Here is a 16,544-nt window from a genome sequence, read left to right as displayed (position 1 = left end):
TGCAGGACTTTTCTTTGTCCGCAATAAGGATTTAAGTCTCAGGCCTATTATTGACTATAGGCAATAAAATACCATTACGATAAAGGATCGCTATCCTTTACCTCTCATTCCCGAACTCATTGAACAAGTGCGCGGAGCTACCTACTTTTCAAAATTGGACCTAAAAGGGGCATACAACCTTATCCGAATCCGTAATGGGGATGAGTGGAAGACGGCATTCAGAACCAGATACGGATTATTCAAATATCTAGTGATGCCTTTTGGGTTGTGAAATGCTCCCGCAGCATTTCAACGATTCATAAATGACATCTTCAGAGACTTACTTGATGTTTGTGTTGTGGTATATCTGGATGATATACTCATTTATTCTCAGTCCTTGTCCGAACATGTAAGACATGTAAGACTTGTGCTATCCAGATTACTCGCACACAACTTATACGTAAAACTAAAAAAATGCCTATTTCATAAGGAAGAAGTACTATTCCTAGGATACATCATATCTAAGAACGGTATCAAGATGGATATGAGCAAGATATCATGTATACTGGATTGGCCTGTACCAACAACTCGTAAGGCATTACAACGATTCCTTGGATTTTCAAACTTCTATAGGAAGTTCATCAAGAACTTCTCTTCTATTGTGAGACCACTCACAACTTACAAGTGTAAAGAGACCATTCAAATGGTCTGAAGAAGCAAATAAAGCTTTCCGCTTGTTAAAATCAAGCTTCACTTCTGCTCCCATACTACGCCATCCAGACCCATCCCTTCAATACATCCTGGAGGTAGATGCGTCAAATATGGCTGTAGGAGCAGTTCTTTCCCAACGACCAACGAATACTTCACCACTCCATCCAGTTGCTTTTTTCTCTAAATCACTTAGTAGCCCAGAGGTGAATTACCCAGTGGGTGAAAAAGAGTTGCTTGCCATAAAATTGGCACTAGAAAATTGGCGACATTTACTTGAAGGTACTCGATTGCCAATACTCATATATACAGATCATAAGAATCTCCAATACCTTCAGACCAACAAGACCCTTTCCCACCGGCAGGTACGTTGGTCATTATTCTTCCTAAGATTCAACTTCCTAGTGACCTACACGCCTGCAGACAAAAACAAAAAAGCGGATGCGCTATCACGGCTAACCGAAGATAACTGCGCCGAAATCCCTTCACTTCCTATAATACCCCATGACCGTATTATTGGTGTTGTTCGTTCTGCACAGTATAGGACTGGATTCACCACCACCACAACTAAGTGCTGATGCAGAAGGCTTCCTCTACTTTAACGACAAACTCTACATACCTCCTGGTATGCGTACCAAGATCTTGGAATTATCACATGACGTACCTATGGCAGGACATATGGGTATGACTAAGACATTCAATTTGCTCACCAGGCAATTTTGGTGGCCTGATATGAAGACGTCTGTACAAAAATTTGTTTCCTCATGTGACATCTGTGCAAGGTCCAAAATTGACACTACAAAACCATCTGGTCTACTTTGCAGTCTACCAATACCCAAAGTTCCATGGGAAGTTGTGTCCTTAGACTTTATAGTAGAATTACCACCTTCCAAAGGATTTACTACCATTCTAGTGTCAGTGGACCATCTAACAAAGATGGCACATTTCATTTCTATTCGCAGACTACCTTCATCTAAGGAAACAGCGGAATTACTAGTGAAACGTGTTCAAGCTACATGGAATTCCAAAGACTCTTTTATCTGACCGAGGTTCACAGTTCATCTCCAAGTTTTGGCAAGCTCTATGTCATATACTACGAATTGAGCGAAAACTTACTTCTCCCTACCACCCTCAGACCAATGGACAAACTGAAAGAGTCAACCAGTGCATTGAACAATATTTGCGTTGCTACACCTCATACCTACAGGATGATTGGGTGGACCTCCTCCCTCTGGCAGAATTTGCTTACAATAACGCAACCCACAGTACTACTAAGCAGAGTCCATTCTACCTAAACTATGGGTTTCATCCCACACTTCTTCCACCACGCATCCTGCCATCAAGTAACCCAGTAGCCTCTGACTATCTTACCCAAATAAAAGACTCTCTGGGTTTACTTAACACCACCATCTCACATGCTCATAGCCAACAAAGAAGGTACTACGACCTCCGTAGAAGACCTTCTCCTCAATATGCTATTGGGGATCTTGTTTGGCTATCTACGAAAAACTTAAGGTTAAAGATCCCCAGTAAAAAGCTTGGGCCTTTGTTTCTAGGACCTTTCCCAATTGAGAAGCTCATTGGGAGAGCTGCAGTTCAACTCACCTTACCGGCAGATCTTAAAATACACCCCATCTTTCACGTGTCGCTACTGAAACCATATGTTCCCAACCAAGGAATAAGACCTACCATCTCGCCTCCACCTCCAGTACAAGTTGAGGGCGGAGAAGAATTTGAGATTAAGGAGGTTTTGGATTCTCGTATCCACAGAGGGAAACTCCAATATCTCATAAGATGGAAAAACTATGGACCCCAAGACGACACCTGGTTGGATACTTCTGACGTTCACGCTCCCAGGCTTATACGAAGGTTCCACTCCAAATACCCGGAGAGACCAGTGCTATAGGCCTTCCGGAGCCGGCCTTAAGGGGGGGGTACTGTAAGATTCTGGTACCTTCGGTACACTTCCAGCCCAATTCTTCCGCATATAGCTACCTGTCCCTTTAAATCTCGTGACGTCATCACTAGGCGCCGCTCTGAGCGGCTATTTCACTCACAAGGTGTTCGTGCAAACCGCTTGTTACACAGCCTTGTCTGACGCTGCCGAAGCCTCCAGCTATTTCCTGTATCTCGCTACGGATCCTGTATCTCGCTACCAATCCTTCTCCTCATTACCGGACCCCTCATCTCTCTAAAACCAACTAGTGATAAGTACCCAGCAGGGGATTCCTTCCTATCAACTTACACTATCTACTCTTGTATACTAAAGACTGTTGCTATCTATGCATTACTATTTCTATCATCTGCACTGTTACATAGATTGCTAGCTCTTGAGTCTACTACCATCTATATCCTTGCACTGAGTTAGCAATTTCTGTACATTTCATCTGCTGTCCCCTACCACCTGTTAATTGTACATGATTGCTAACCTATCTGCATACTGTCTATCACCATCTGCTAACACTCCTGAACATTACTATTGAGTGCCTATCATTGCTATCACTACTCACGCCTGTCCTTTCAGCACATCACCTCTATACTATCGTATACAACCTATCACTCCAGGAACATCTTATTTGAGTGCCTGTATATTTACATGCTGAGGCAGGCTGGGCCAGAATGATGAGTCTGGAGAGTTGGATATGGTGATTCAACACATCTCTGCACGACTACTGAGTGGAAATTCTGCAGCTGCAAATCCAGTTCACTAAACAAACGCCGGAGCGTTACACGATCAAACTTCTGCCACCTGTCTTTCACCAGTTCCATTTTGGAAATATTCCCTGAAAGGCACTTATTCATTTGCTTCGCGTTTTCACCAACAGCCTTAGTTTTCTCCACTAGGTGGCGTTTGCTTTTTTCTCTCAGCTTTATATCACTTGCTTTAGTTTTCTCCGCTTTAGTTTTCTCCACTAGGTTTTCAGCTTGAACTGAGAAATCATCACATTTCTTACCCAGCTCCTTTGTTTGCTGAAGCTCTAATGATACATTTTCCAATGCTTGAAGTTTTTGAAGGAACTGTTTATTCCAGAGGGGTGATTCAAACAACATGTCATCACATTTCTGATGCTCACTCAGGACAGACCCCAAAACACTGATCCTTTTAAAACTGATTGGGACAGATCCTTTGTCGCCTGTAATTCCTCTTCAAGTTCTTCCAACTGAGTCTTCATCTCTTCTACTTGCTGCTCTAAGGCTCGCTTAGACTTTTCTAGCTCCTGAACGCTTTTCTCAACATCATCCTTGGAGCTGACCACATCTTCCATCTCTGTACATAGCTGCTTGTTAACTCTTTCTAGTTCAGCCTTAGACTCTAGAGCTTCCTCCAAGGAGCGAGCCAAGAACAGGGCTTTGCTCTCTTTCTCCCGAGCCTCTGTTTTTGCACGGTCACGTCCTTCTGCATATTTTGCAGACACAGTCTTCTCCTCACCAAGCATCTGATCAAACTTCTTTTGCTTCTTCTCCAGGTTGGACACAATCTGATTCTGGTGATCCAGATTCACACTCAGTTCATCCAATTCCTGCTGAAGTCTTGTCTTGGTCTTCTCAAGCTTGTCATAAGCAGCTGTTTTTTTCTCATAGCGTTGATTAGCAACTTCAAGGTCTTTCTGCAGTTTCTTTTTCACAACTTCAACACTCTCTAATGAACAAACGCTTTCTTCCATGCGTTTTTTCATATCCGCTATCTGAGCTTGCAATGTTGCGACTTGCTCTGGTTTTTCTTTGCTTCCTCCTCCTCTTTTAATTGTTCCAGGAAGCCATTTTTCTCATCTTCCATTTGTTTGAGCTTTGTGCTAAAACTCAGCCTTTGACACCTCTCTTCCTGTAAGAGTTCCTGCGTGTCTTGCAGCTGCGATTCCAAGATAGAAAAATCCTTGGCAATTTTTCTAGATTTGCTGTCTGCTTGAGAAAGCTGATTTGTAACATTGTCCAACTCAACCTGCAGTCGGTTTGCCTTCTCTGACAGCTTAGCACACACTCGGTCAACTTCTGACACCTTGACTTGCGATTCCTGCAGCTTTGCCTCTACTTTTTTTCTCTTGTGTTCCGAATCTCCTTTTCCCTGCATAAGAGCCTTCACCTCACTGGCTAGCATCTGGGAATAAGAATGGAATTCTGCCACTTTCTCCTTTAACTGCTGCTGGACACGTTGGGCTTCATCTTTCCAACTTTCACAGTCCGTACGCAATTCATCTACCACATTGCTCAAAGTGGTGAGCTCATACACAGTACTCAGTAATTTAGCCTCTCTTTCACTTTTCTCTTTGTCGCCGAGAGATAATGTTGTTTTCAGAGCAACATTCTGTTCCTGCGCCCCCTGCAGGTCTATTTTTGTAGCTTCCAAACGCTGAAGACTTTTTTCCAGCTGATTACGCAACTCCAACCTTTCACACATACTTTGCTTCTGCAAAGTCTGAACTTCAATTTCCTTTTCCATGAGGATGGTATCTTTCTCCATTATAGGCTTTCTAGGGTTTTTCAACTCGGAAAAAAGAAGAGCAGTGGTTTCTTCCCTCTGTAACTGTACCCCCAGGGGTTGTTCCTTTTCTTCCATTTTCCGTTGCACGGCAGCCAGCTCAGCCCTGCACACATGTTCAGTTTCCTCCATACCGATGGCCTCCATTTGCTGCTGGCGTCTCTGTTTTCAAGCTGCCATGCTCTCTTGATGAGCCTTTTGTTGAGCTGCAAAGCTCCGCTGAAAATCCGCATTTGCCTGCTGTTGAGCTGCATTTGCCTGCTGTTGAGCTGCATTTGATATAATCAGTTGTTTCAACATCTCCTCCATTTTGGGCTTACTTTCCATCTGAGAACACTGTGTCTCCATAACCGTTTCATTTACACCAGCGTTGCTAGGGACAACAACCTTGGATGGGGCTGGTTCAAACGGTAGCATCCCCTCCATCCATAGAATACGGTCTCGCATTTCAGCGATCCTTGCATCTTTCAGGCGTTTTGATCGCCCCATCTTTAGTCACTCCACAAAAAATTGTTTCAAAGACCAGAAAAACTTTTAAGACCACTGTCTCTTTAAAACTTAGTAGTTTTTTCTCTCTTGCAAGATCTCCTTTCCTGTACACACAGTTTGTGCAGTCCCTTGCACCAGACAAAGTTCATCAAACATATGCACTTCTTTGCAGGGATCTCTGCTTCTGCCCACTACATACCTCCACCATATGTAAGGGATTAGCTCGGTGGCGGGTCTGGATGACCCCTTGGGGGGGTGTGTTTTCACAGAGAGATAGCCGATAAGTGCTTGCAAACAACAGTTTGGTTTATTTAATGCAATATTCTTCACCAGACTGCAAGCGTTAAAAACAGCAAAATAAAATAAAAGACAAAATAAATCCTTGCCTCTGTGGGCGGCTACCTTCTCACACTGGAAACTACCTAAGAGTCTGTCTCCAACCTACTGTTGGGCAGACTTTCTTGTCCTACAGCGGACACTCAATAGTCCATTTATAATCTCTTCACACAGCACAAATGTCCATTGAACATGTCGCTTAACTCATCACAATGAGAATGTCTCTTGGCTTGTCTCTTCACATGGCAAACATTCCTTTATTTCTTTCCCATAGGAATAGTTCGTTTTCTCACCTTTGAGACGTCTTCACACTTGGTTACCCTCCTTAGCACACATCACTTCAGGGGGTCTTCTCCCATGCCCACACAGCTTGTCGGGAGGCACTCATCTGACTGTCCTCCTTCTCCCAGCCCACACGGCTTCAGGAGACAGCTTCCGGAGGCAGCAATCAATAGGACTTCTTTTGGACAAATTATAGAGGCCTTCTTTTCCTCATTCTGAACAGCTGAAGTCTGTTCAACTTCCTGCTGGCTAGCTCTGTAGCCAACACCCTACAGTAATTGGTGAACTTTCTAAATCAGGTGGAAATGTATCTCCTGCCTGTGACTACATTCCCAGATTTACCTGACTTCCTGTCACAATATATATATATATATATATATATATATATATATATATATATATATATGTGTGTGTGTGTGTGTGTGTATATACATATACATATACATATATATATACACATATACAGTCAGGTCCATAAATATTGGGACATCAACACAAGTCTAATCTTTTTGGCTCTATACACCACCACAATGGATTTGAGATGAAACAAACAAGATGTGCGTTAACTGCAGACTTTCAGCTTTAATTTGAGGGTATTTACATCCAAATCAGGTGACTGGTGTAGGAATTAAAACAGTTTGTATATGTGCCTCCCACTTTTTAAGGGACCAAAAGTAATGGGACAGATTAACAATCATAAATCAAACTTTCACTTTTTAATACTTGGTTGCAAATCCTTTGCAGTCAATTACAGCCTGAAGTCTGGAACGCATAGATATCACCAGACGCTGGGTTTCATCCCTGGTGATGCTCTGCCAGGCCTCTACTGCAACTGTCTTCAGTTCCTGCTTGTTCTTGGGGCATTTTCCCTTCAGTTTTGTCTTCAGCAAGTGAAATGCATGCTCAATCGGATTCAGGTCAGGTGATTGACTTGGCCATTGCATAACATTCCACTTCTTTCCCTTAAAAAACTCTTTGGTTGCTTTCGCAGTATGCTTCGGGTCATTGTCCATCTGCACTGTGAAGCGCCGTCCAATGAGTTCTGAAGCATTTGGCTGAATATGAGCAGATAATATTGCCCGAAACACTTCAGAATTCATGCTGCTGAATGATGATGTGACTGTCAGCAGTCACATCATCAATAAATACAAGAGAACCAGTTCCATTGGCAGCCATACATGCCCACGCCATGACACTACCACCACCATGCTTCACTGATGAGGTGGTATGCTTTGGATTATGAGCAGTTCCTTCCTTCTCCATACTCTTCTCTTCCCATCACTCTGGTACAAGTTGATCTTGTCTCATCTGTCCATAGGATGTTGTTCCAGAACTGTGAAGGCTTTTTTAGATGTTGTTTGGCGAACTCTAATATGGCCTTCTAATATCTTGTGGTGAACCCTCTGAATTCACTCTGGTGAAGTCTTCTCTTTAATGTTGACTTTGACACACATACACCTTCCTCCTGGAGAGTGTTCTTGATCTGGCCACCTGTTGTGAAGGGTGTTTTCTTCACCAGGGAAAGAATTCTTTTGTCATCCACCACAGTTGTTTTCTGTGGTCTTCCGGGTCTTTTGGTGTTGCTGAGCTCACCGGTGCGTTCTTTCTTTTTAAGGATGTTCCAAACAGTTGATTTGGCCACACCTAATGTTTTTGCTATCTCTCTGATGGGTTTGTTTTGTTTTTTCAGCCTAATGATGGCTTGCTTCACTGATATTGACAGCTCTTTGGATCTCATATTGAGAGTTGACAGCAACAGATTCCAAATGCAAATAGCACACTTGAAATGAACTCTGGACCTTTTATCTGCTCCTTGTAAATGGGATAATGAGGGAATAACACATACCTGGCCATGGAACAGCTGAGCAGCCAATTGTCCCATTACTTTTGGTCCCTTAAAAAGTGGGAGGCACATATACAAACTGTTGTAATTCCTATACCTTTCACCTGATTTGGATGTAAATACCCTCAAATTAAAGCTGAAAGTCTGCAGTTAAAGCACACCTTGTTTGTTTAAATTCAAATCCATTGTGGTGGTGTATAGAGCCAAAAAGATTAGAATTGTGTTGATGTCCCAATATTTATGGACCTGACTGTGTATATATATATATATATATATATATATATATATATATATATATATATGTATACCCCTAACCCAAAATCTGACATGAAAGAGTTTGGTCACCCTGATATGGCAGCCTCAGGCAGAGTCAGCTAAACTACATTATGATCACCCTGACATGGAAGAGTTCGGTCACCCTGGTATGGCAGCCTCAGGCAGAGTCAGCTAAACTACATTATGATCACCCTGACATGGAAGAGTTCGGTCACCCTGGTATGGCAGCCGCAGGCAGAGTCAGCTAAACTACACTACGGTCACCCTGACACTTAACCGCTTGCCGACTGCGCACAGTATATTTACTGCGGCAGTCAGCCCCGGCCAGGCAGAGTGACGTAGATCTACGTCGCTAGCCTGTGACCGGCTTGTGAGCCAATAGCTTGTGAGCCCCTGCTCGTTTACTGAGGAGTCCGCGCGTGTGACCGGCGGACCCGATGTCCGCCGGTCACACTACGATCGTCGGTAGAGAGGGAGAAAGTCAGGCGGCTTATGTAAACAAGCTGCCTGTCATTCTCCCCTGTGTAAAAATGGAGATCAGACGGTTCTACATAGTAGTCTCTGTAGACGGTTCTACATAGTTGATCTCTGTTTTTACAATAGTACACATGTCCCATCACAGTTAGAAACACGCCCCTAGGACACACTTAACCCCTCCCTCTCCAATACAGTTAACCCCTTCACTGCCAGTGTCATTTTTACAGTAACAGTGCATATGTATAGCACTGATTACTGTAGTAATGTCACTGGTAACCCCTAAAGTGTCAAAAATGTCAGTCAAGGGTCCGATCTGTCCGCCGCAATGTCGCAGTCCCGCAAAAAAAAATCGCAGATCCCCGCCATTACTCGTTAAAAAAAAAACACCAAAAATGACAAAAATCTTTCCCTTTGTTAGTAAACGCGATAACTTTTGCGCAAACCAATCAAAATACGCTTTTTTTTTCCAAACATATGTAGCATAAAACAAATTGGCCGAAAATGTTAAAAAATTTAGATTTTTACATTTTTTTGGGGGAACTTCATATAAAAAAACGTGAAAAATATTGTTATTTTTGCAAAATTTACGCTCTTTTTTTGTTTATAGCGCATGATCAAAAAATCGCACAGGTGATCAAATACCACCAAAAGAAAGCGGTTTGTGGGAAAAAAAGGACGTGAAATTCGTTAAGGTACAGCGTCGCACGACCGTGCAATTGTCCGTTAAAGTCACGCAGTAAAAGATCGCAAAAAATCCCCTGGTCAGGAAGGGGGTAAAATCTTCCTGGGCTTAAGTGGTTAAAGGTATCCCTACAGAAACTAGATTATTGAATCTAACTATAGTGGTATATAGTACCCTAACTACACTGCATATCCCTTTCCTCACACTAAAAGAACAGCTCCATACAGCAGGAGTAACACTAATGCTTCCACTCTCTTCCACAGCCCCTGTATTACAGTGCTAGAGGTTTGGCGGGGCTATGTTATATACTGGGGGGGCGTATTCACTACTGATTGGCCTCTGGACCCCGTAGTCACTCCAATCACATTCCTAGCAGACTCCTGCCCCCTCAATTGGCTTTTACTGAGGTTTCTGGTTCAATCACGGGCTTTTAAAGCCCAGTTCCTCTCCCATTGCATTTTGGGCGGTTCTGGTGGCCGAATTCCGAACATTTACCACAAAAAGTTCGGAATTCGGACGAATTTCGAACAGCCAATGTTCGGGTCGAACCGATGGTTGACCCGAACCGTTCGATAATCCCTAGTGACCACTTGATAAATAGAAGGAGCTGTGCCGTGCGACCAAGCCCTCTAATGAAGTTGTGATGATGAAACGCGCTAGGTCATGATCACATGGCTACCAGGACTACCGACAGCTCGTATCTTATCCCGGGAACCACAGCAATCAGTGGACATTGACGAGCGGTGAGATCGATACACACTGGTTGAGTAGTTGGCTATTATAATTACTTGCTTGTTTTGATTTGTTGCTTTTGAATGCATTTTAACAAGGGGGGGGATTTTTGATAATACATTTAAAATGGTATTATCCTATGAGTCGGTTTTATTCTTGACATGGGGAACACCTTGTGGAGAGGAGGATTCTACATATAGAGAATTCCATAGGATCCATGGAAGCTAAGAGTGGTTTTCCAGGCAAATTTTATAAGTGAGTTTAATAACCAAAGGGAGAGGTCTCACAAGATGTGGTGATGGGATCCACAGACAAGTTTGGATTTTTTCCCCACTAATTCAAGTGGCACAATTACCTTAAGATTCACATGATGATTTCATTTGGGATTTAAAAGCACAGAAGTTGGAACACACCTGAGGAGCGCTGCTAATGCTGCATAATTTTCTATGAGGATTTAAGGCATGAATTTAAATGATAGACGTTACTTATATGGCAGCTGATAGTGCAAAGAACATTTTTACCTCTATATTTACTGGTTTGATCTATTTGATTTTACTTGTGAAGTAAAGAGTCTTTACCCAGTGACCCAGTGCTGATTTTTATTGCTCTAGAGCAGCTTTAAAACTTGTCCCCACTGTGGAGATCAAGAAGTAGATATCCTGTTTGGCGGGGAGAGCTCTAACATACTCCTGCAGGTCCCAGTCTCTGTCCAGGTCCCTGAGAACAACATAGGAGAATGGAGATGAAGCCTGTGAAGGAGCAAGACTGTGGTTTTGAACCTGGTGTGAAATTAGAAGAGAGGCAGACACAGGAGAAGGAGTGGCCGCATGAGAAGGACGGGGGGCCGACGCCATCTTGGATTCTCTTTCGTGGGCTGCTGGAGAAGTAAGACTTTGGGGCGCCAGAGTGGAATTGAGCAGTGTGGGCCGCAGGCCTGGCGCTACCACTAGATGAACTAGGCAGCCACCTAGCACGCAACCACAGCAGCTGGTTTACCTACTATTCACTGGGAGGAGAGTGCGCCTGGAGCTTGACAGTGCACCTCGTCCTCTACCCAGCTGTCTAGCACTGGCCCTGTCAGTTGCCGCGCTGCAGCAATCAGCAGCACCCTTGGGGTGTGGGCTGCCGGGCATCCTTTGCCACACGGCAGTGATCAGCAAGGGGCCAGCCAAGGGCAGAAAGGTCTGAGAGCCCAGGACTCAGAAGAAGAGCTCCATTGTGGCACTGCCTCCTTTTTGACCTTGCCCCCTGACCCTGTCCCCTGAAGAGGCGAGAAGCAGCGGACACAGTGCATCCCGCACTTCCAGAGCATGGACTGCTCTAACTTCCTCTTCGCTCTATCGTGAGGCCTGGAGCGAGAAGACAGGCTGACTTGGGGCGCAGAGCTGTGACAGAGGACAGGTGGGAGGTTGAGGCTGCTGCGGGAGCCGCTGGAACTGGAAGGATCAAAGCAGATCAAGGAGACATCATGGCATGGAAGGTACCATCCGTCATCATACACAGACATGGCCTGCAGATCTGCAGACAGAGGCTGGGACAATGGGGAGGGACTGCAGATAGGGACAGGGCTAGGAGTCTCTCTCATCTCTCGCTCACTCTCCTCTCTCTCTTAGCCCCCACTTAAACCCCCTCTCTCCCAGCCCCCCCTCAATCTCAGCCTCTCAACCCCACTCTCTCTCAACCCTCCCTCTCCGCCCCCTTTCTCAGCCCCCCCTTAACCCTCCTCCCTCTCAGCACCCTCCTCTCTCAGCCCCCCTCAACCCTCCTCTCTCTCAACCCCCTCTCTCACCCCCCTCTCAGCCCCTTCTCCCCTCCCTCTCTCAGCCCCCCCTTAAGCCCCCACTCTCTCAGCCCTCCCTCTCCCCCTCTCTCTAAGCACCCCCTCTCAGCACCCCTCAACCCTCTTTTTTTTCCAGCACCCCCTCTCTCAGCCCCACCTTAATCCCCCTCTCTTAACCCCCCCTCTCCCAGCCCCCACTTTCTTAGCCCTCCCTCTCCCCCTCTCTCTCACCCCTCTCCTCTTTCAGCCCCCCTCTTTTTAGCTCCCCCTCTCTCAGCCCCCTTCTCTCAACCCCCCTCTCTCTCAGCCCTCCCTCTTCCCTCCCTTTCTCAGCCCCCCTCTCTAAGTCTCCACTTTCTCAGCCCTCCCTCTTCCCTACCTTCCTCTCTCGACCCCCCCCCCCCCAACCAAACCCTCTTTCTCGGCCCTCCCTCTCTCAGACCTCCCTCTCTCAGACCTCCCTCTCTCTTTTAGCCCTCTTCTCCCCCCTCTCTCTCAGCCCTCTCTCTCTCTCAGCCCCCTCTCAGTCCCCCTCTCTAAGCCCCCTTCTCCCCTCTCTCTGTCAGCCCTCCCTCTTCCATCCCTCCCCCTCTGCTCCCTCTCTCAGCCCCCCTCTCTCTCATCCCTCCCTCTCCCCTCCCTCTCTCAGCCCCCCGAACCCCCCCTTTCTCTGGGGGGGCCCACAAGTAGCTGGTATTGCCTAGGGTGCAAAATAGTCTAGCACCAGCCCTGGTGGGCTGGTTAGGATGCAGCCCGATGTCTGCCCGGCATGGTGAGGTGGGTGAGAGGTTTAGTGTCCTTTGGTATTGCCATTATTACCTGGGTGGAAGCGGGAGCTCGCTGGCAACGTGGCTTCATGCTAGCATGTGCCATCAATTTTATGTTTTAAGCTTTCATGCAAGCAGCCTAGTACAGTACTACAGTATAGTACTAATGCTACAGTATTATACTGTATCTACTAGAAAGTAATACTGTATAACCAAAAACTATTTTGTTTTTATGTTTCTTATTTTCTTTATTCATGTATTTTAAATATTGCCTACTTTTGTTTCTGAAAAACATTCCTGATCAAACAAACTTTTGTCCATAGTAGCAAATCATTTGCCCTGCACAGACTAGAGAACAAAAAGCTAAACCCAGATTGGTTCCTATTTACTAGTCTTCATAAATCTGTCACCATATACTCTATAATATAGCTGGATGTCTGTGATCTTATATATGAGCTGTATATTTACACAGTAAAGGCCCCTTTCACACAAATGTTTCGATCAGGTCCATCCGTCACTTTTTTAGGCAGACCTAATCGAAAGGTCCATGCATTTCTATGGACAGGTGGGTGCAAACGGACTTGTATCTGTTTTCACCTGCTTTCACCTGCCTACCTCCAGGTCTGATCAGGTCCTCTAAAAAAAAAAAGGAGGACTCTAACCTCTTATGTTTAGTCGGAGTTAGCCAGGTGTAAGCAGAGAGCAGAGTCCCTCAACTCCCAGGGCTCTGTCTGTTTCTGTTCTGCAGCAACTGAGCAGGCATGGATGTTTCATTCACCCCTCTGATCTGATCAGCAGGGGATCAGCCCACAGATCCCCTGCTGATCAGAGTGGAATCCGCCCCGTGTAAAGGGGCCCAAAACTGAAGACTAATCTTTGCAGGCACAAATAACAAACACATAACAAACAGATCTTACTTTATTTAGCTCCATTTTCTGATTTTCTGTGAAATTTCCATCATGTTTCAAATCTTTCAGTATAATGACCTGAAAGAAAAATATTTGAAGTATTTGTATTTTATAAATTGCAAAGTAAAGTAATAATTCATGATTAGTGATGTAAAGACCATTCTGAATGGACTGGGAGCCAAGTCTGAACCTATGAAGATCCAAATGTCTGAAAAATTCAGAACTAGTTAGACTATCGCTATACAGCTCTTCTCCTGTAATGTAAAGGAGTTAAAGTGACCTTGTCAATAAACAGAACAACTTAAAGTTAGCTGAGCCTGTAAGTGAAAATAAAAAAAAGTTTCCAGCAACCCAAATCTTAAAACTTTATCACACAGCTGATCTCGAACTGCTGCAGGTCTCTCTTCCAGCAGGGCACACATAGAAGGCCTGTGTCAGGGAAAAGCTCTAGAGATCAACAATGTGACAGATTTAAGGACATGCTTCTTTTATTTCTTTTTTTACAAGCTGGGCTCAATCTAATTTTTTGACAGGGTTGCTGTAATGTGTATGTGAAGCCAAAGTTTTTTTTAAAGTTTTGAAAAGAGTAGGGAATTGGTAACATTTACAGTATATCAGGTTTTGATTGCTGTAGGGAATATTCCCTATCTATATTTGTCCTGGTGATCACTGAGAAAACATCTGAAATTTTGAGCTGTCAGTGAGACTGGAATAGATAGAAAACCTTCCATTTAGTTTTGGTAAAAACTATTTAGGAGCATACTTCCCTTACTTTGGAGATTTGGAGGTTTCCGCTCACTTTGTCATATTTTGATAGGCATAAGTGAAGGAAAAATGTCCCTACTGAGACACGGACTTGACAAGGATTTTGACTATTTCCTACTTAATTCAAAGCAAAAAAAAAAAAAGTTAGCTTTAGATATTTTTAGGTCTCTTACAAAATTAGCTACCTCATGACATAACATTCAACACTAAGGAACATCCATAGTGAATTTCCACCTCTGCCCCAAAGTTGATCAGTTTGAGGAGGAAGGGAGAGGAGGAAGGGAGAGACAGCACTACCAGGAAATATAAAAGCTTTATGGGACCTTCTTTAAATTATTTTCTCAGGCATTACACTTTCCCAAGAAAGAACATAGTGAAGTTCCCAAAAGCTTTTATTATTGGTAATGTAAGTTAGCCAATTAAACTATAAGCTTTCTGCAGCAATTGGTGATTAACATGGTAGAAGACTATATCGCTCTGTTAATGTCAAATGAAATGTAAAAGAGGCTTGAAGCAACTCAAAAAGATTACATTGAGCTGTGACAGCTAAGGAAAAAGTACATGACCTGGGTGGGTTGGGAAGGGAAAAAGTTGAAGTTACAAGGAATAGGATTGGTCAGTTCAAATGGAACAGACCGAATTAAAGAGCATTAGGAGAAGGAACATTAGTAGGGATATTTTGTAGTTAGATTTAGACAGCAGCAATATTATCAGACTGAGTTTGAGAAAAGTACATCAGCTTTTTATTTGCAGGCGTGTGAAGGTAGGCATAGCTTAACTATGGGCACAATACAAAATATATATATATTATGCAATTTGCCACTAGTTCTAATACAACAATTTGTTGTTTTTCTGTAAGTATCACTGGTATCATAATTCACCTCCTTGCTCCTCACTTTGTGGACTCCCAATAGTCAGCAGTTTTGATATTAAACATGGTACACCAAATCTTGGGATGTGTGTTTAAAGATCTCATTGAAATTTACTGTGGATTCCTGCTATTTAGGCTTGTCAGCTGAGACACAAGATGGTGTTTGCTTGACCACTCGCTACACCACACATTGATTCCAAATTACCTGTACATCTGCTGATACTCATAATTGTGCTCCACTTTTGTTTTGTTTTATAGTATACAGTATATATCTTTGTGAGTATCTGCAGTCAGCTGCTCAAAGAGGAAACTACAAATGCAAGTCTTATATACTGCACTACCAAGCTGACCCTGCCCCTTAATATTGTGGGGTATTGACACTGGTTTGTCTGGTTCGTGGATGTTAATATTTTTAAGTCTTATAACACAGTCCAAAGACTGAGGACCTGGCATTAACACAGAGTTAAGCTTGCAGGTAAAATTTTGCATGGACAGCTGGAAGATTGCTGCCTGTGTTCTTTGTTGTTCATGGACTAGGCCGGCCTAACACCCTAACCTGTTCCTGATGGATGTCCCATCCCCAACTGAGGAACCTTGAGTGAGGCCTATTGCTGTTTGCTAAACTTGGAGGGGCTACTCCTACCAGAGATTCTTAAAAACAAAAAGAGAGATTTCTTTATGTATTTCTTTATTGTTTCTGTCATGCAGGCTCAAAACCCCCTGCTTACAGACTGTGCAGATTAGATAGCAAGTCAGAAATCGGAATGTGCACCTCCTAACTACTCTTGGGTCATGCCAGCAGGGGTAGTCGGGTGTAAAATGGAGAAGGAGTGCTGAGGAGGCTGTTGGTGGCCTTGAGGGTAACCCCCTAGTCTGGGAGAGGGTGTGACCTCGGGCCTGGACATCGGCCGCAGCAGGGATCCTCTACAACACACGAAGGAATCCTTGCTTGGATGCAAGGGAGCAAGTTTGAGGACAGCAGGGGAGAGAGTCAGCACGTCCAGGAGGTCTCCATGAGAAGTCAGCCGTGTGAGCTGGTGAGTGTGCAGTCTGGAAGGGACTGTGGGAAGTAGCCAGGAGGGTTGGTGAGAGGAACAGCTGCAGTTAGGCAGGCTACCTGAAGTGCCTGAAGAGGTGGTGCTGGGATCAGTAGCCACAGGAATGTAAGCTGG

The 16,544-nt window shown here is 44.3% G+C and overlaps 1 protein-coding gene across 1 annotated transcript in view; it reads right to left on the bottom strand.

The window, feature by feature from the left end:
* Window positions 1–16,544, bottom strand: part of GUCY2C (guanylate cyclase 2C) — a gene marked incomplete at both ends in the record, with an annotated part of 728,187 nt that overhangs the window by 349,476 nt on the left and 362,167 nt on the right. Inside the window, one exon of the mRNA XM_082266300.1 lies at window positions 13,746–13,814. Within this exon, the coding sequence (XP_082122426.1) occupies window positions 13,746–13,814 (69 nt within the window). The remainder of the gene's footprint in view (window positions 1–13,745; window positions 13,815–16,544) is intronic.

Source organism: Pelophylax lessonae (assembly GCF_965119305.1).
Source record: "Pelophylax lessonae genome assembly, chromosome: 8".
NCBI classification, from domain to species: Eukaryota; Metazoa; Chordata; class Amphibia; order Anura; family Ranidae; genus Pelophylax; species Pelophylax lessonae.
This window is presented reverse-complemented; position numbering and strand designations above follow the sequence as displayed.